Below are 20,047 nucleotides of genomic sequence, written 5' to 3'. Positions count from 1 at the left end.
TAGCCACTACCTTATGCTATTTATATGAATTGGCCCGTGAAGAAATATCCTCTTAAAAATAACTCTCTTGTATATCACATTATTCAAACTTCTTTTCCTTCAACAATTGTGCAAAGGGAACACGTTCCTAGCCTACGGTATAACCCTAACGAATTGTTGTCGTTAATACGTCACGAGACCACTGGAAGCCGAAAATTTTGTTTTTCTCAAACGGGTAACCCCACTCTGACCTTTGGTAACGCTGTTTCAATCGTACAAATCAATCATTAGACAGTGTCGAAAACAGCACGATCTACTGCCGTTGGAAACACGCGTTCGAAAGCAAACAAAAATGTGTTCTCGCCAGTATCTGTCGCCAAATAGTGATTACACGAAAAAGACATTTACACTATAGGACTTACAGAGTCAGTCTGAAACATGTGAACTGATCGTGCATCGTAGAGGAAGGTGTTTCCGTTAATTTGATGTCATTGGTGGCGACTGATCATCATGGATACCACTGCACCGGTCGCTCGAAGAACAGCCACAGCATTATTGTGATCAGACTTAGTGAAATCTATACCATCTACTTCCAAAATCTTGTCTCCCGGTCGAAGCGTACCTTGAGCTGGACCATCTGGATTGACTTTGGTCACAATGATTCCCTAAAGTTAAAAGAAATAAAAGATAAATGAACGAGGTATACGTATCGAGTTATTCTTCTCAAAAGGCTCAAAAGCTTACAGTTTCTGCGCCAGCTACTCCACCAGCTATACTGAAACCGAGGCCTGGGTTTTTTCTAACTTGAACAGGCAACTGTAAAATAATGATTAATTACTTCAAAAGATAGCTGATTTTATGCAACATTTTCAGAACAAAGCACATACTACGTTAGCATTTTTATGTGGGCCGAACATCCATTTGAACCTCGGTTTCCTATCAAAATTTATAGAATCATTTATTCCACTAACTTTGTACTTATCAATGTTCGAATTGTTAACGTCGTTCAGAGATTTATTGTTCAATGAAATTGGTGTACTTCGACCGGAGTTAGCATCGTTCTTTATACTAATAGGGCTGTTTGCATTCGTTATGTCGTTGGAAATACTTTTCAAAGTGGTATCCTGGCATTCTATGGTCAAACTTGCAACCAGATTAGAATTCATTGTATTCAGTGACGCTAGATTGTCGCACGATGTATTATTGTTGGAAATGGTTCCGTTCATTATTTTCTTCGAACGATCTGAGAATTTCGGCTGCATAGAGATCGGACTCCGATACTTCTTTCCTGTCACAGGGGATGTAGGTATACACGACGAATTCAAAATTTTCAAACTCTCGTAATCTTCAGTGGAAGAATTCATACATTTGTTAGATAAATCACTGTTAGATATAGAATTCGTGGATTCTAGGTGCTTTGTCTTTAGAATTGGAATTCTGCTCGGCTTCAACGATCGATCCCCTTCGAACGACTGCTCCTGATCACTTGGTTCTGTGAATAGGTGGGTCTGATCGGGAGTTTCCGGAGAACTTGTTTTCCCATTACTAACAGTCACGTCTGATGTGTTCATGCTATTCGATGAAAACTTTTCGTTGCATAAACGCACATATTCTTCCGCTTTAAGTGATTCCTCATTTTCATCATAATTTTGTAATTGAGTTTCCTGGGATACTTTTAAATTTGATATGTCGAGATCCGTTTGCGGAGAGACGATCGTTGGCGGGTCCGATTGACCTGTCGAAATAACAAAACATGTATTTGAAGTGTATTGAATGTATGTATAGCCTAAAGGACAACTGTAAATAACATACATTGGTTTAACTGCTGGAAAAGTGCTGCCTTCTTGGAAAATGCAGCAGCAATGTGATACGGTGGCGGAACTGGGGGAATTTCATTTAATTTCGGCGTCTGAATATGCGTCTGATCAGCATTGTTACTAACTACAGCAAACTTTTCTGACTCCACAATTTTTGCTGTGTTTGCTTTCGAGTATTCGTCTGGTTTCCACGTAGAATTCACATAATCAGCTACTGTCGGTGTCTTAGAAAGATACTCGGATGTAGGGTTACGAATATACTTTGCTTCTCGAATGTCCGGACTCTTTTCTTTCGCAAGTACTGTCTTATTTGCTTCGTCCGAAGATTCCTCTGACACTGACTGCTCTGTTCCAGCATCCGTAGGGCTACCATTCTTGTACCCTTTTGATGTATGACGCTCAGTAGGTGAAAGTGAAGAATGTGAACCCTGATGAATAAATACGTTCAATGGTTCCATGCATACATTTCACTAGTGGACAGTTTAAAATATTCTTGCTATTAAATTATCTTCCTTCTGCATTTATAAGAACTTATTTACATCTCGAGAATATATTTAATGTTTTAGACTTTTAATGGTCTTAATGTTATTGGTTACTCTGGAATCTAATAAATTGCCTTTCTTTTTCATAACTTTTCTTTTTATAAATACCTTATTAGAGAAACTTTGCGAAAAACAGGTCCCAGTTTTTGTGGCAAGGTCCAGAGTAGTAGTAGCTTTTGCAATAATAGCTTCTTTGATCAGTGTCTCCTGTTCTAAATGCATCTGGAAGTGTCAATTACCAATTTCCTTGTATTCTCGATTTTCATAGAAATGCAAAATCACACACACGCATAAAAAAATATAAACAAAAAAATACGATATTTGAAATTACCATAATCATCAATATCGCTTATCGTTCTAAATTTAAACAAGATTTTTCACTTTCTTAAGCGTAAACGGAACGATCGATGTATAACAGCACACAAAAAACAAGCGAAAGTTAAGTAGTACATACTCTTTGATCGTGAGCAGATTGATGTTGCAAATTGCGGGCATGCCTAGCGAGGTTGCGCAGCTCTTTAGGGTAAGGTGTCGGTGCTCGATGAAGTTGTCTAGGGATTTCAGATTCTACCTCAGCAGCGAAACATATTCTTTTTCCGGTACCAACAATTGAACTCGAAATCAGTCCTATAGCCGGCGGTATTTCTAGATGTAACAGATATAGAATCACAATTATTCATGTGATTACTATGATCATGAAACGCAAGTATAAAGTCTAGGAAAATCGTTAATTACTTTAGGGAACATTTGTTACATATACTTTTTATCTCATACTTTACCATTTCATTCCTCATCTTCCTCTTCATTATCCACTAGCAGCAATAATGTATCATATATATATATATATATGTATATAGTTATTAAATAATTATGTATAAAACTAAATTTGTAACACACTATGTAACTTGGGAGCTTAAATTTTATGCGTAAGTGGAGGTACTCACGCTCAAGTTCCTGCCGCGGGTTTTGTGGAAGCATAAAACAGCTCAACACCATCATGTCTTCCTCACAATTAAACTCCTGTTGCAGTGGCACCAGTGGTTGACTTTGATTGTCGCTCAGCCATAAGGCTTTCAAATTATTCAAGTTCAACATAGAAACGGGCAAATACTTAATGCAATTGTTCACAAGATTAAGTACCCTTAACGAGGATAAGTGACCTAATTCGGGCGGGACCCGGGTTAGATTGTTTGATCGCAACGAGAGTAACGATAATGCGGTGCAACTTCCAATTTCCGGTGGAAGGCATCTCAAGTAGTTATTGTCTGCATTCAAACAGTGTAGTTTTCGTAAAAGACCTATTGATGATGGTAAATATTCAAGGAAGTTCTTAGTAACTATAAGCTCCTCTAAGTTTGACATCTGTCCTATGTCATTTGGCAGTGCGTTCAATTGATTGTCATCAACTTTGAGGACCACGATTGTACGTAGATAGCAAAGAGAATCCGGTAACTGATAAATTTCATTGGAAGAAAGATGCATAATCGAAATATCTCTCCAGCCTTCCACTTCCGACGGAATAACACGAATCGTGTTCATTGCGCAATCAAAATGATTCAAACGATACAGTTGGTTGATGTTGACTGGTATACGTTTAATATCATTTCCGTCTATCCACAACTCGGTGAGATTGATAAGATCACCAACAACCTCAGGCTGAAAGTATGCAATTAATTAATAAAGGATATCGCGCACAATTCAGTACACACAAAGAAGAACTTACCAATTCAGTGAAATCATTATTACCAATATCAAGTCTTTGCAAATTTATCAAACGGCTCATACTCTTTGGCAATGTCATCATGTTGTTCTCCCTAAGCTCCAGTGTTCTCAGAGCTGAGAGTCTTCCAAAATTAGCTGGTAGATATTCTATGTATGCATCATTTATATATAATTCCCGTAATCCAACAATATGTGTAATAGCATCTGGGAAACGTTCAAAAGGATTAACACTGATATCTATGGAACGAAGGTTTTTACATTCTTTTATACTGTCTGGTAATTCTTTAATACCTGAAAACAGTCATTAATAAGAATCAGTACATAGTTAATACTACAGATATCATAAAAAAAACTTTGTGTACACACTATTTTTACTGAGGTCTAAATATTCCAAGTTAATTAATGATGCTATGGCGGGTGGTAATGTGGTGACTTCATTATCACTAAGGGATAGTACTCGCAATTCATGGCACTGAAACAGCGGCCTTGGAAGATCCTTTATCTGGAATAAAATGTATTGTTAATATTTTCAAGGTATATGTACAAAGGCAAAGTTTCTAGCATTCGTATTTACTCTATTCGCATCCAGATAGAGCCTTTCCAATGTTCTTTCGTAAATGAACACATCAGGTGGTACATCATAAAGATTACAATGGTTCAACTGCAATTCACAAATATCTTCTTCTTGTGCTCTCAGACATGCGGTGCACTGCCACCAAGCACTACCCATTTCATGTATAACTATAAACAGATATAAACAATAGAAACTAAATATATGATAAAATTGACATGTGAAAAATAACACTATTATTACCTATAATACTTCAAGAATGATTTCCCAAGAGCATCGATATATCTATGGCAAGCAGATAGATCCGTGGACAGTACGAGACTCGCTAAAGACTACTGTTCAATAGAATTCCTGAAAATCATTCGGCAATTGGTCCGTCGACGTTCCGTTTCTTTCTTGCCGGCCTCACCAGGATCGTTTCCAGCCGCATCATCGCGACACACCACGATATGCGACTCAGTGTTTTCTTTCTCAATCAGTATCAAGAATAATAATCGCACACACAGTGACGATGTACCGATCGACACTGAGTAGATGTCAAGAGATGCAGGTTATTCGACGGATCTTTTCAAAGACTTCTTTCATGAACATATCTCACTGTTCACTTGTCGATCCTTATCCCTCGCAGTGTCAGCGTAACAACAATAGATCACGATCACCCGAAATTCCAACGATCCAACACATTTACCAGTATCGAACAAACTTACGAGTCTATCATTCATTGAAAGAAAAATCTTCTAAAAAATGTAATGGTCCGTTCATAACGTTGCAATGATAATCCTTTACCGTATTTAACGACCGATCGTTGAAAGCCTCGATTCTGTTTTATCTTAAAATGGCTCGACTCTGTTCGACTTGGTTGAAAAACGAAAAATTCCAGTTTATTAAACCGTTATTGAGGTGTCTCTGTATAGCAGCGTGAATCGATCATGGCCAGATTTTTATCACGAAAAAACGAGCCAATTCTATACGAGGCCGCATCATTGCAGAGACATCTTTAAGCCACGGGGTGGAGGGGGATCCCTACTTACTACGCCTGACAGAGGTGTTAAACTAAATTTATTCATCTCTGTCCGAGTTGTCTAACTTTGATTATACTTATCTGACTTCAAACTCCCTTTCCATGTGATTCCTAATTCGTAATATTTGTAGCATACTTACTTTTATATGTATTATTTGTGTGAAATTAAATTAGAAAGTCGAAGTCGGACAATTTGGATTTCAATCTGTAAATGTAAGTTGAGAGACGCTGCAGAGATTGAGAAAATGTTGGTGGGGCGAAGGGGAATACATATTTGATCAGGTTGTTAACACAATTGCCTGCTATAAATCCCTCCAATGCTCAAAAACTCAAAACCATTTGATGTGAGAACGCGCCTTACAGAGACGCTTGATCGACAACAGTCAGTGACGTTTCCAGTCGTACACGTGCGCAGAAGTTAATTAATGGATTAAACGTGACGAAAAGGTGGAAGACCGAACGTTGTAATGTCCCGCGAAGGGGAATCAATTTTTCGGTACGTAAAAGCAGAGATTGAGACGAGACTTACTTGGTTCTACTGAATCTGTTTCTGTGAAGAAGAATCAATAAATATACGCTCGGATTGTAGAAGAAAGTCGAGATCGTAGACGATAAAGAAAATGAGCGCTGGAGAACATAAGGGTTGCGAGGTGGAAGATATCGAGAACTCGGATGAAAGCGATAGACCCTCCGGGGAAAGATGGGCACCAGTTGGGGCGAACGACGGTGACAATGATTTTGCCGACGAATATAAATATGTAGATAATATGGAGAAGTGAGTAACTTGTAACTGAATAATTTAAAGGTATTGTTTACTTGCTGCTGTAGTTAAGTGACATCTTCTATTATGTCATGTTAGCTTGTCATATGACATGGAGAGGCTCAAGGTGCTCGAAGAGGAGCAAGAAATGCTTAACTCATCCCTCATAGCACTGACTACTCACTTTGCCCAGGTATAGCATATTTCTCAGTGTTCAGACTGATTAAAGTTAAAAAGATTGATATCTAATTAAAGAAATATACCCCTTAGACAAAATATTTATTCTTAATCACTCGTATTGGCTCAGATTCAATCCTTTTAACTTCAATCTCAGTACATTTCTAAAGGTCTTTAATAAAGGCCGCAGAAGGTTGATGCAGAAAATGAATAAATGGCAAGGATATATTGTAGGTTCAATTTCGTTTACGACAAATTGTGGATGCACCAGCAAATGAAAAGGAAGCATTGCTCAAAGAATTAGAAGAGTTTGCATTTAGGGGAATACCTGATGTTCCAAATAACTTGTCATTTGATAGTAGATCAATTACTCCAACTTCTCCAGTGTCCTGCAAGCAAAGTGTAAGCCATACAAAGACCTACCATGCCAGTGTTTTAATTTTTTTTGTGTTATATTAAGTTTTTACCCTTTTCTTATTTTCTTCTCACTAATATTTCTTCTGTGTGTTTGGTTTATGTTTATCGAACTCGCTTTGCTTGTATAATGCTGATATGCATACAAATCTGTGATATATTTTTTATTTTCTAGAAATCTAATTAGCTTGTAGATAAAATAATACCTACGTTACAGTGAAAAATAAATAGTTTTATACACATTGTCTTAATACATGTTTTGTTATTTTCATGCCTTAGCTGTTAACCCTTGTTTCAATTCTGAGCTTCTATTTCTATGTTAGACAGTAATTAAAAAAACAAGATACTGAATGCTTAGTGTATGCAATATAACAGATATCTGGAGTAATTAATGATGTTGATGTTGAGTCTAAAATGGCTTTGCAAAGAACAAAGCAAAAGGAACTTATATGTCAGTTGAAATCTCAGTTGGAAGATCTAGAGAAGTATGCCTATGAGACTGGTGAGGCAGAATTACCACAGAGTATGATATTAGAACGACAGAATATCATTATCAGTAAGTTTCTGGAAATATTAACCCTTTTACATAGAACCAAGACCAACGTTGTCCTTTTTCAGATCATTTAAAAGAAAAATTGAATTTCAATGTCGATGATCTTTGCAAACTACCAATCGATGATTTAAGATGGCAAGTAGATTATGCTATAAGTCAGGTAAATCAATTTGATTTAGTAGAATCCATCAATAAACGAATGCTTGTGAATTAGAGAATTTATAAATCCAATTTACAGATTGTTAGTCCCCTGAAAATGAAAGAGCAACTAGTAACTCAATTGAAAACACAAATTACAGATTTAGAGCGTTTTATAAGTTACCTTCACGGAGAAGTAAGTACAGAGACCCTAGCTTGCACTTGTGCTTGTCCTGTACATACTAGTGGATCTGCCACTTCTTCTTCGTATACTAAGAATGCATTTAACAAAAAACCACTAGAAGAGGAAAGTAAAGCTAAAACTCTTAACACCGTAAAGAAGGTGGTGGCTCTGTTGCATATGTTCCTAGTGTCTCAATTAGGATGCGGTAGTGAAAGGGTGCGAAGGAACTTCAAGAAAAATTCATTATACAGTTGGCGCGATTTAAGAACCAGATTAGATATAGCTGTTGAACATGTCATAGAGACCATCGCTGACACTGAACGTCATCCAGACGACGATGATGTCATTAACGAAAACGATTATGCCTCGGATTCAGATTCCACGTCTCATTGTAATGCAAGAGTAACGTCTGCCGTAAGGAAGCATCTTGCAACCTCCATACGTGACTTAATACAACACGGTTTAATGTCTGATGTGCGTTCCAATAGTGTCGTACCGTTCGTGGGATGTTTTCCTCAAAGACATTCCTCTACTACTAATTTAATGCATGCATGGGAACTAGTATTGAAATATTATGAAATTAAAAATGGTCACCGTTATAATTGTAGTCCAGCACAGAAATTATCTCAAAGCTTTAATCTAGATCTGGCAGGAAGAGTCATCTCTTCTAAACAGGTACTCATTATACAATATGATAGACGTTAATTTGTATTAATAAATATAAACCATAGTTATTTAAATTTCTAGAGTCTATTAACAACAATCGGGAATATTATTGCTTCACACAGTCCATATAAAAGAAGTTATGATTCTCATTTTAAAGCATTCATATGCGCATCCCTGAAGTGAGTAAATAATTGTACAGCTTTTTCTCTACTGGTAAAGACTCGTGATTCATCGATGCTTTATTTTAGCGCTAAAAAACTTGTGGCTTGGTTGAAACTTATCTTGCAATGCCAGTATCTTCTTGAGAATCACTATGCATCGTGGAGTTACGTTGTGAAAACAGGTATATCGAAATATTGAAGTGAAAATGATTACCATTGATGTGGACATGATACGTAAAGTATTTCTCTATTATTATTGTAAACAGGTTTTCAAGATGCATTCCATACTCTCGACCGTCTTACAAGCTATAAATTTGATTTACCAGTGGACTTGGCGGTAAGGCAGTTCCAGAACATAAAAGATGCATTTTGATTGCAGTGCAAGTCGGTGTTTGTACTTATACAAGTATGAGGTAGTCACTTTTAGAGAGCAAAGTACACGAGCAACATAAATGAGAAACAGTACAGTTAAACCTTACGTTAACATTACACTATTCTATTACTTTTTAAAAAAACATTCTCTTGTAGGAAAAAACAATCTCTAAGGTACATTCCTTTCTCATTCCCTGAGTGCTCGTTAGTAAAAAAATTATTATGCGATGCAATAACGTAGCTATAATGATTTCAAGTATCAGTATTGCTGAGCTAAATCCTCAGGGTCTGTGTTTTTAATTATTTTATTTTAAGAATATCGTTCTATGTGATCTAAAGGTAAATAATCTGTTGCGTGCAGATACTTAACGATGACGTGTATAGGGATACATTGTAACGTACAGCAAGGTATAAATGCAATGCTGCCTGATATAATATGGACTGAAACATATTACTTAGTTATTTTGAAGTACATTTTCAGATACTGCACGATCTCGAGGAGCTAATAAATCTGGACGTTTTATTTGTACTGTTTAAAAAGTAACATTAAATCAAGTTTATAGAAACGAAAGACGCGGTTACTACTGTGATCAAAATTAATGAAAATTTCGTACTAAATCTTTTCATAGAAACCGAAAAGAAAGTAATGTTACTTCTAACTAGATATCAAGTGAAACCAAAGAATCAACCAATAAGGTTTCTAATAATTGAAATAAATATATTTCTTTAGTTTTTAGTTTTAGTACCACTTCGCATATTGGAGTTAATAAGTTCACAGTAACATATCATGGAAACAGTAGTTAAATCTAGGAACATATAACGATATATGCCATACGTAATCTTTGATGTTGTAATATACTGTCAACATTTTATCTTTGTTGTGTTTGATAAACTTTATTATTGATTTGTCCGTTTGTTTACACATTTATACATTGTATATGCATTGATATAAATGTGTAAAGCTTCAGTTAACCGTAATTGTTAACAGAAAAAGTTTGAAGATCTCGTTTCACTGTGCAGATCATTGAACAAATTTGTATAAAGCGTTACATTCTTCTCTGCCGCTGCAGGTGTAGATTTTATAAATATTTTTTTCTATGGCAACAGCTGTTCCTAATTTTATGGACATTAAAAATGTTAAATGATACACTGTAAGGAAAGTATACAAGCTCCAGAAGATACATATATACTAGAACACACATATTATTTTCAATTAGAAAACAGTTTACCAGATATATACACCTAGTTACTTACAACTATTACATCATACATGTAAGATACATCACATGTAAGATAGTTATAAGAGAAACTCAAATGTATTATATAATATATATATATCTGCTTTTTATATACATAATAATTTGACATTAGTTTATTGAAGAGAAGATATGCAGAAATATATTTATGGAGCAATGTATTTTGTTTTGTGTTGCAACACGCCCTAACACTTTATTCCTTGAATCGGTAAAGAAATGAATGGAAGGGTACATGAAATTGGTTGTTTATTTTTTGTAAAAGTTGTACACCAGTAAAAGTTTCATAGCAGTTCTTTCAACACGTTTGTAGTATTTCATTAATAATTCCTCGATATTCGTAATATTAAAATATACAAGGTGAATCGTGAAAAATCTCCGATAGATTTGATAATAAAAAAAAATTATCAAACCAATACTACATGCTTCTGAAAGATAAATTTAACAAATACAACTTCTTTCTACGAAAGTCATTTTTCTCAAACTTTTACCAAGGTCCAAAATGTTCTCATACGTACAGTATACACTTCAAAAACATTGTCTTAATGTACGTTACAATTTACGCAAAAGAAACAAATTGTTGTTTCCATTCATAAAAACATTGATAAGCTTCATAATTTAGAAAAAAAAACGACCTTGAGATATTTTCAAATTGACCAGAGATATTCACTTTACTTCATATGTTTCGATACTTATGAATTTACCGGGGTTCAAAATAGAGTACCGAGGAATCTCGATGTTCTTACAGATTAGATTACAGTTTGTTGTACATAAAATTCAGAATAGAGTCTACAGTGTCAATAACGTATCTGAACTTAACGAATTTATATAATACCAGAAGTTTCTTTCTTGGTCGCCGACAATACGCTTCATGTACGTATCATCATAATATATCACGTACAATACTACTTATACAGGATACAAGTACACAGATGTAAGAGCACAAACTTGGTAAAAGTTCTTCTTCTCTTTCACAATATAAAAGTCGTGTATAAAAAAGTTTATGGAAGAGCATTTGGATATTGCATTCACATCATTCCTTCTTTTTTGCATTTTGTATATAGTATTTGTTAATGCTCAACCAAGATTTACAGCAGAACGAAGAACATTTATGTGCCTATTGCAATGAATACTCATTAAAAACCAAATGGATGATGACATTCATTAGTTATACATATCTATGTATTTAAGTTTAGGATACAACATTCAGAAATCAATAGAATGTTTCTAACATATAAAGACTATTATAAAAATACTAACAAATGACACATTTATGGAATTCAAAGTAGTTGAGCTGTAATGAAAATTATTTTCAATATTATTTAAAAAGTGCTAAATCGCATCATGAAAATTGGAACTGAGTCTTTGCATTAAAAGAAAAAACCTGTATCAAAAGATCTATAAAAAATTATACATTATAAGAAAGATGCTTTAGACGCGTTATACATGTATCTTATAGAACAGATAGTACTCTAAATCAATTCAATGTTACAGTTAAAACATTCATTTAAATATTGTTTTACAGCACAGTAGCGATTTACTTTCAAACTTTATGCATAACAGTTGCACAGTATACACTCACTTAATGTTTCTTTTTTTTTTTTACTGTAACATTCTTCATAATAGCTTTCATTGATATTCTTCGTACATTAAATAGGCTATGTTTTTGGTACAGCAACGATCTAACATCTAACAATTAAGGACAGTTTACACATAACGTTGCTAAATATAAACTCATTCTTTTTTATAGCCGAATTGTTTGCACAGTTATATAAATTCCGTATTATCTGTCTTAGTGAAACATTATTTGTTGCTTCATATATATAAATATATATATATATATATATAGGAAAGTCTGTCTGCCAACATAGTATATGCCTCTTAATATACTCCAATTTTGAAGAAGTAAGGAAATACAGCAAATATATTTGCATTATCATATAATTACACATTTAAATATATTGATATATGTATACAATTATGATCGGATCAACTAGTGCAACTAAGCATTGCTGTAATGATTGTATAGAGAATATTAACAAAGAAACAAAACATCTAAAGTTAATAAAAAATGGAGCTTTTCGTTTTCATAAAGCAATGCACAAAAAAGAATGTTACACATTATGTTCTTACAATGGTAAAACTTATTTAAAAAAATTCATCAGTCTTTAAGTTTCTAACCATAAGAATAACAAACTAGTAAAATTTGTGTAAATACTGTTTGACTTACAAGAAACTAAAAAAAATTGTAGTTCCATTGTATAAATTGAAATTTTTTAACAATTTTTTTCAAACCATACATAGTACAAAATTTTGTCTTAAAAGAGTTGCAAGATAAGTAATACGTATATAAACCACCGGGAGGATGTATTAAAAAGATGACAGAGACTTCCAAAAAATTATCATCTTTTATAAGTTTTTAAACAATTCGGCAGTCTGCTGATATTAACTACACGCAAATTAATTTATTGGTTGCTTTGCACATTGAGTTCTGTAGTCTTATTACTAAGCTGCGGATGTTTATACATTTACAGCATACGTCAGAATATGCAGAACACAAAAAAATAACAGGTTGATTATAATTCACTAAAATTATTTTATTTTTAATCGAAAAAAGTTAATTTCGGTTTAATTTTAGTGGTTGTAAATTGATCTCGAAAAATGTGAACTTGTATAAAAATCCGTAGACTACTTATTACTTAGACAAAAAACATTGTATCTATTATATTACCACTGAAACCCTTGTATCAGTATGGTTCATCCTTATATCTTTACTGGTAGTAATATGTTCTATTGTAGTAAAATTCGTTGACGGAATGCTTGAAATCACAATAGATTTAAACGTAATATACGAGTTTGTATAAATTTACTATAAATAGTTCCAATTCAAATAAGTTATTAATAAATTCAAAGTTAGGAAAGTGAACGTTTGCAAACTAGAAGAGCACTGTAATTATCTTAAATGTCATCTAAAAACAATTTAGATAAGAATTCTCATTAAATTCATGTAAAAGAAAAGATTCAAGGTAATATCTATATCTACTTACAAGGAAAAGATTTATAAAAAGTACATATCTGCGTTTTACTTCAAAATTGTACCAAAAAAATTATCAATTTTGTTTTATATAAATATTTAATATCGCGAACATAATGGCTGCTAATATCAAACATTTCTCATAAACATTTCAGTCAGTTTGTTTGGTAATGCTACGCAACAAACATAACAAAGGCAGTTACGTGTAACACGTAGGTACAATTTACCATTCACTTACCTTTACATTTGCATAAATATCACTTATCCTCTAGTTTCATGAATCCTCGAGTTCCCTTCTAGTATAAATTATTATCAGGTTCAAACGTGGATACGTAACGGTACACTGTCTGACTTATTCTCTGCTTCCAAATTGTGTTTTATAGTATCCAGTGTATTATAAATGGTTCTGAAAGCGGGTCTATCCGATGGTCTTCTGTTCCAGCAAAGTTTCATTAAATCATATATGTCTTGGGGTGTATTTTCTGGGCACTGAAGGACATTGCCTTCTTTAATGTAGTTTACAACTTCCTCGTGAGTCATCCCATAATACGGTTGGAGAGCAAAACTGAATACCTCCCATAAACACACTGCAAAAGCCCATACATCAGACTCCACGGTATATTTATTATACAATATACTTTCCAGAGGCATCCATCTGACTGGAATAGCATCTTGGTCGTCTCCTTTATAATAATCTTGCAGATAGATCTTTTGTGACAGTCCGAAATCGGCTATTTTTACAATCATTTGGTCATTGATCAAACAGTTCCTCGTTGCGAGGTCCCGATGTACAAACTTCCGGTCTGATAGATACACCATACCAGAAGCGACTTGCAGCGCGATATTAATTAAATCCATGTGCGACAGTCGAGAGTCTGTGAAATGTTCGTCCCTTTCCAAACTACGGATAATATAATTACCAGGTGAACAAGACCGCAGAAATTCGTTTAAGTCACCGCGGCCCATATACTCGAATAGCAAACACATTGGCCGACCTAGCGCGCATACGCCTAACAGTTTGACAATGTTCGGGTGATCGAATTCGGCTAGCAGACATGCTTCTCGTTCGAAATCTTTAAGCAGATCCTCTGACGCTTCGTCTTTGAGCATTTTAACGGCAACATTGGTAAATTCCTCGCCTGGCACTAGACCCGGTGCCTTAGCTTGAAATACTCTACCAAAAGCACCTTGTCCTAGGTCGCGTTCGTAAATAACATTGTTCCTTGGGAATTCAAGTTTCTCCAACTTTGGATTAAGCTGGGCGCTTGTCTTGTGGTAGGCATTGTTGCTTGGCAATTTATCCAAATTAATAGTTATATACTAAAAATACATCATTAACATTCTGATTATTGCCAATGATCGAAACTGTCTCCAATTAAAACTACTTATGCACGATTATTAAGTCCAGACACAACATTATTTTTCTGGCCAATTTCGCACATGATTTTATATGGTCTACAATTTTCTAAAATCAATTACGTTTACTGTACCTGGTTATTTGTTGGGTTGTATCCTTGATGTCGTTTATGAAATCTGTGACTCACAATAATCGATAGAATTCCAGCTATAATTACAAATCCCAACGAAGACAGTATTAGTATAAACATTGGAGTAAACAATGTGTCCATTGTTAAGTCTTTTGGGTCGACCTCCAATACTTTACTTGTTACGTTATCTAAGTTGAAGACCAAAAGAAGAATAAAATGAACAATGCAATTATATTAAAGACGTTTGATCAGGTATCAACTGCATACCGCATATAGGAATATCACAATGTTGCCATCGTATTCTAGACTCCATGGTGAAACACCAAGGCATTGGTTCATCTCCACCAGCATTTCTACAATAGTTTTCACTATCACGAATCTGAGGGAAGACATCTGGTGGTCTATCATGATTATGGGGTATTTGTGCACTCCACGGCTGACAGTCCAAGCCATACTTTGTTTTGTTTACTTTACCCATATAAAATCTGCCATTTCCTTTGACACAGTCATCTAAAATAATAAATAACTAAGAAGAGATATGTTTCAAATGAAACTTGAAATAGTATAAAGTCTGCTTTACATGTAACAAGTTCTTCATTCATATCCGTCAAATGAATATGTGAACAGGTCACTTTTCCTTTAACTACTTTAGGCAGTGATTCACATTCCGGAAGTGTGAAATGTCCTCTTGATCTGATGTAAATCTTCCTCTGTTTGTTGTCTTCTATCATTGCCCAGTCATTAAAGCAAAATTGATGACGAACTGCCATGCAGTCTTCATAACATAATGGTAGGCCAATTGAGTTGTAACATTGTGGAAAGGCATACATGCATAGCATTTTCTGAAACAACAGAATTGTCTTTAGACTTATATGGTTACCATAGAAAATTCTTAGTTATAACAATTTCAAATATCTTAATGAGAAAATTCTTTAAGAGATTCTAGGTCTAATATGTATACCTCTGCAGCTGAACGACATGGTTCTTGAAGTTCCTGTATCAATTCCTCCCACAAATTGGTAGTAATCTGTTCATTCAATAATCCCCCAGGATTATTGTTAGAGTCATTGAACCATACTTTTCCAATACCAGCTAAATACCTCTTGCAGATCTTTCCACTGTAAGGTGCACAGTAGCCATGTGATTCTGGTTCTGCAAAGTAGACAAATATAAACAATTTACTCTTTCATTACAAGTGGCTTTTTTCAGAAGAAATACATACTGCTGTGCACTGAACTGAAGTGCAAAATGATTGCTACCAAGTAGAAAATCCAGAACACCATTATTTAAATGTGTTAGGTCGAAGTAAGGGCAAAAAGATATCACATGTTTAGAAGAAGAATCGTTGCATGAATAAGTCCACCAGTACGGTTACTCGTTTAATTTACATTGCATTGCATTGGATCCATTGGCGCAAGTTAAACATTTTTTAACGTAAAGTCGATTATTACGCTCCATTCTACGCGAACTTTCACGCGTTGTCCTATTCGACAATCACTGAATGAATATTGCAATTATCGATTGTAATTTTTCAAACTGTTTTCAGCGAGGGCTAGTACGATAATTCCATAAAAAATCATGTCAACGGCCAAAACTGTAGCATAGGACACATGAACCGTTGCACAATAAGCATGATCAAACTACCCTAAGAAAAACTTTTATTCTATCCCTTATCCTGTGTGCGATAAACCATTATACGCTCAAGCATTCCGTTTTATTTACAATGCCAATACACGACGAACAAATGGCAAATTTTCTCCTTTTGTAACGAACCTAAGTGGCTGCTAATCTAACGGAAATTTATAACTAGGACGGTTAGTGATTTCGATAATGGGAAGATCCACTTTTACAATAAATTATTACGTTTAATTTGGACGTCTGCAAATTTAAAACTATACATATTCATAATAAAATTTCAACACTTTATTACAAGTACAATTTCATCTAAAAAGCGACGGGAATTCTGGTTTAGAAATAATGTTGTATATCAGCCCCAGTATTCTGTGAATTTGGTACATCTCTCACACAGGGGGTCTCTTACTATGACCCCACTTTCTCATACACGCAGGGTCACTTACGCCACAGACAAGATATAAGAATAGACTTAACATGCAATGTAATTTTCAGTCCCATCATCGAGGGCATCAGAAGCCCCCTTACCATTTTAGTGTCAATACCCGACGTTACCGATAAAGCATGAATTCTAAGTATTATTAGCACAAATCCGTGCAGGGTCTATGGCGCCTCCACCGGGGGCTCCGTAACCCCACGCTCTCACCCCACGTGATCAATGGCGCCTCCGCCGGGGCCTCCGTGACCCCACACTCTCACCGTGCAGGGTCTATGGCGCCTCCACCGGGGGCTCCGTGACCCCACGTTCTCACTAGAGATGATGTGAACTACTACTTGTGAATCACTCGTAATTCGATCACGTTTGTTCTCAATCACGGTAATCTTTCACAGTGATTCGTGATTTCTCGTGATCGTTTTTGATTGGTGGAAAAACCTAACAGTTCTTTACACGCGATACATAATCTGTATATTTTATATTTTATATTAACGACATCAAAACAAAAATTCGAGTTATATCGTATAAAGTGAAAGAATAATTAGAAACAATGAAGAATAATGAATAAATTAATGATTATAAATTATAATCTACATGTTACCTAGCAAATCATTCTTTTAGAATTTCTTGTTTTTTCTACTGATTTTTACAAACACAGTAATGTAATTCATCGTAAAATCATATTGAATACGTTTTTCTGTTTAAAGATTAATGACTTACGATTGCAGTGAGCAAATTCAGTCAAGATAAAAAAATCGCAATCACGGTTGTGAATGAAGTTAAATCACGATCGTGATCGTGATTCGGCGATCACTGTGATAAATCACCGTTAGTGATTTTGCACGCCATCTCTACCCATCACTGATGTAGAAGGTGGACATCTACTTATTTTGCCAGTCGATGGACAATCTACACAATGGATTGTTACAGACTTATATAGGGATTCCAACCTCGCTAGTGACTTTTCGTGCGCAGGAGTGGGGTGGACAACTACATACTTTATCGCGGTTCAAAACCTGTCGGTCTACATTCCAATGTGCTGGTAGACGCCAAGCGTCTTGTTGTATAGGAAATTGAACTGATTAAAACTTACAACAATTGCTGAAAAGAAAAATGAAGTGATATATCGGTACAAAATCGAAGGAACTGCTCGTTTTCCTCTGGTAGGAACATCGGTAACCAGTTCACGGGAAATTCGTAGGATCTAGAACAAAAGGATCATACAGCCGGATCGAAGGCAAAAGGGTGAGTGTATCCCTAACACGAATACATTTCTCATCTTCATCGATACCGACGATCTTTATCATTTTTTTCATTTCGCGTTTCACAAAATTGTGCGTTGAAATTAGAGCTGTACCAACGTAAACGTTAATCGTCAAAAAAGAATCTCTTATGGTGTCATGACGAAAGATCACCTGCCGGAAGGGGTGAGCCACTAGTATTTTCGGTGAAATTTGAACGGCCGGTGGATTTGTACAGCGTCAGGAAATATACAAGCAGTGAAATGTTATACTTTATTATTCCGATCTTAACAATTGACAAACTCCTCGTTCGGATAGTACCGCGCTGCTTAATGCGCCTGCGTTTGGGTGACTGTATACATGTTACGTGCTTTTTAATTAAAGTTTCATAAACCGTTCCGCGGTACACGCGGTAATACTAATCGTGTTGTCATATTCCCGGCAAAACGCGAACAACCGGTAATCGTATGTTACTGCTGCAACACTGTGATCTTGAGAAAAAAAGAGAAAACTTAATTTATAATTAATTAATTAAAAACAAAAGGGAAGTCCCGGTATTACAATTATGGTTTTGCTGAATATGGAACGTTAATAGTAGGAATCTAAGTGGCAGCTATGGGGAAGCAGATTAAAATAGCGTATGACACATATACAGCTAAATATTCTTCGCTCGTTTTGCCTAAGCAGTTGCTCCTTGCATACCGAGGAAGAGAATTACGTTCGCCGTAGTTAGTTTTGTGTCGGACACGAAACACGACGATGCGAAACCAATGAAAACTGTTCACGTGATTAATCGGCGGTCGCTAAGAGGAAGGATCCGCTTCTCTCTCGAATCTGCACGATCAATGGGAATCCGATCTTCCTGGTTCCTGTTTGTCACGTGTAACGGAACACTGCACTGTTACTCCTGTGTGAAAATTAATATCAAAATAATCTCTGCTTTGAGATTATTAAACCCTGGGTGAATTAATTGATGACGGCAAATGTCGAAAAACCAGACTTTTAGGAAATTGATGAATGTTGTTTGAAAGTAATCTAAAGCATAGTATCATTTTACCTTGGTTTGCGTCTTCTAAGGACGTAACTGAACACTGTATCTTTCTTTACACATGCAAACATAAGATAAAACACGGACAGATTACTTTAGTTTCGAATTATAAATTGATCGCGATTTCGCACGCCGTTACTTTTCTCTGAACAGTCCAGATCTTGCTGTATTTTGGTTGGTAACAACACAATTGGGTCGTGAAAGTGGAACTTTGCTCTTGATCCTCGATCGATGAACGAGGTGAACACCGTGCATAAGAAGGATTTAAGAATTTGATCTTTGGGTAATGACAGGTTGTAGAAATGGATCTAATTCTCTTTCGTTCAGCTGTTACGATTAATGCTGGTCTGTATGTGTGCGTAACCCGGGTGGCATTGGCTCGTCCGTAAGGTTAGGTGCGCCTCGGCATCGTTCGAGGGCGCGGGGCGACGGGGGGTTGACAACCACTGCTTTGGAATTCGAGTTCTTTATTTTTATGAGAGGCAACGTCGGAAACCAGCCTCTTTGGAGCCCTTCTCACCTGTTACATACCACCGGCATTTATGCTACCATTTAACCAGAAGTTAAGAGTCCTCCCGTACACAAAACACGTTAAACTGCCTCACGAACGGGCCCTGAACGTGTGCTTTTTGTCCCCCCCCCTCGATTTCGACTGCGATGAAAAATGCCCTTCTGCTTCTTTCCGACGACAATGACGAATCTTCCCGGGTTGAATTTATTTCATCGTCATGACAAACTCATCGTACGAAAACTTCTCTCGCGAAAAAGTAAAGCGAAGGGAAAAATTAATAAAGCGAAAATGGTGTTTGGATCTATCGAAAAATTGTCAGAAATGAACT

General features: G+C 35.7%; 3 protein-coding genes across 3 annotated transcripts; 1 reads left to right on the top strand and 2 right to left on the bottom strand.

Moving 5' to 3' along the window:
- Window positions 1-455: 455 nt before the first annotated feature.
- On the bottom strand, window positions 456-4,790 carry LOC107195214 (protein LAP2-like). Its single transcript, XM_015585015.1, has 10 exons — window positions 4,635-4,790; window positions 4,427-4,562; window positions 4,062-4,351; window positions 3,283-3,994; window positions 2,793-2,983; window positions 2,447-2,560; window positions 1,792-2,224; window positions 867-1,714; window positions 724-795; window positions 456-644 (listed from the first exon to the last, which is right to left on the bottom strand). The coding sequence occupies exons 1-10, from the start codon at window positions 4,788-4,790 to the stop codon at window positions 468-470; spliced, it is 3,129 nt and encodes a 1,042-aa protein (XP_015440501.1). The 3' UTR covers window positions 456-467.
- Window positions 4,791-5,961: 1,171 nt separating this feature from the next.
- On the top strand, window positions 5,962-9,143 carry LOC107195220 (RUN domain-containing protein 1). The gene is made up of 10 exons (XM_015585025.1): window positions 5,962-6,148; window positions 6,242-6,427; window positions 6,512-6,605; window positions 6,824-6,991; window positions 7,379-7,559; window positions 7,622-7,716; window positions 7,795-8,553; window positions 8,626-8,723; window positions 8,793-8,887; window positions 8,972-9,143. The coding sequence occupies exons 2-10, from the start codon at window positions 6,273-6,275 to the stop codon at window positions 9,076-9,078; spliced, it is 1,752 nt and encodes a 583-aa protein (XP_015440511.1). The 5' UTR covers window positions 5,962-6,148; window positions 6,242-6,272; the 3' UTR covers window positions 9,079-9,143.
- A 4,539-nt stretch (window positions 9,144-13,682) lies between these two features.
- On the bottom strand, window positions 13,683-16,134 carry LOC107195218 (tyrosine-protein kinase transmembrane receptor Ror2). Its single transcript, XM_015585023.1, has 6 exons — window positions 16,074-16,134; window positions 15,813-16,003; window positions 15,432-15,693; window positions 15,119-15,361; window positions 14,855-15,039; window positions 13,683-14,684 (listed from the first exon to the last, which is right to left on the bottom strand). The coding sequence occupies exons 1-6, from the start codon at window positions 16,132-16,134 to the stop codon at window positions 13,683-13,685; spliced, it is 1,944 nt and encodes a 647-aa protein (XP_015440509.1).
- Window positions 16,135-20,047: the final 3,913 nt, after the last annotated feature.

Source organism: Dufourea novaeangliae, unplaced genomic scaffold, assembly GCF_001272555.1.
Source record: "Dufourea novaeangliae isolate 0120121106 unplaced genomic scaffold, ASM127255v1 scaffold55, whole genome shotgun sequence".
In the NCBI taxonomy this organism is placed as follows: Eukaryota; Metazoa; Arthropoda; class Insecta; order Hymenoptera; family Halictidae; genus Dufourea; species Dufourea novaeangliae.
Note: the sequence above shows the minus strand (reverse complement) of the source record. Positions and strands in the feature narration are given on the sequence as shown.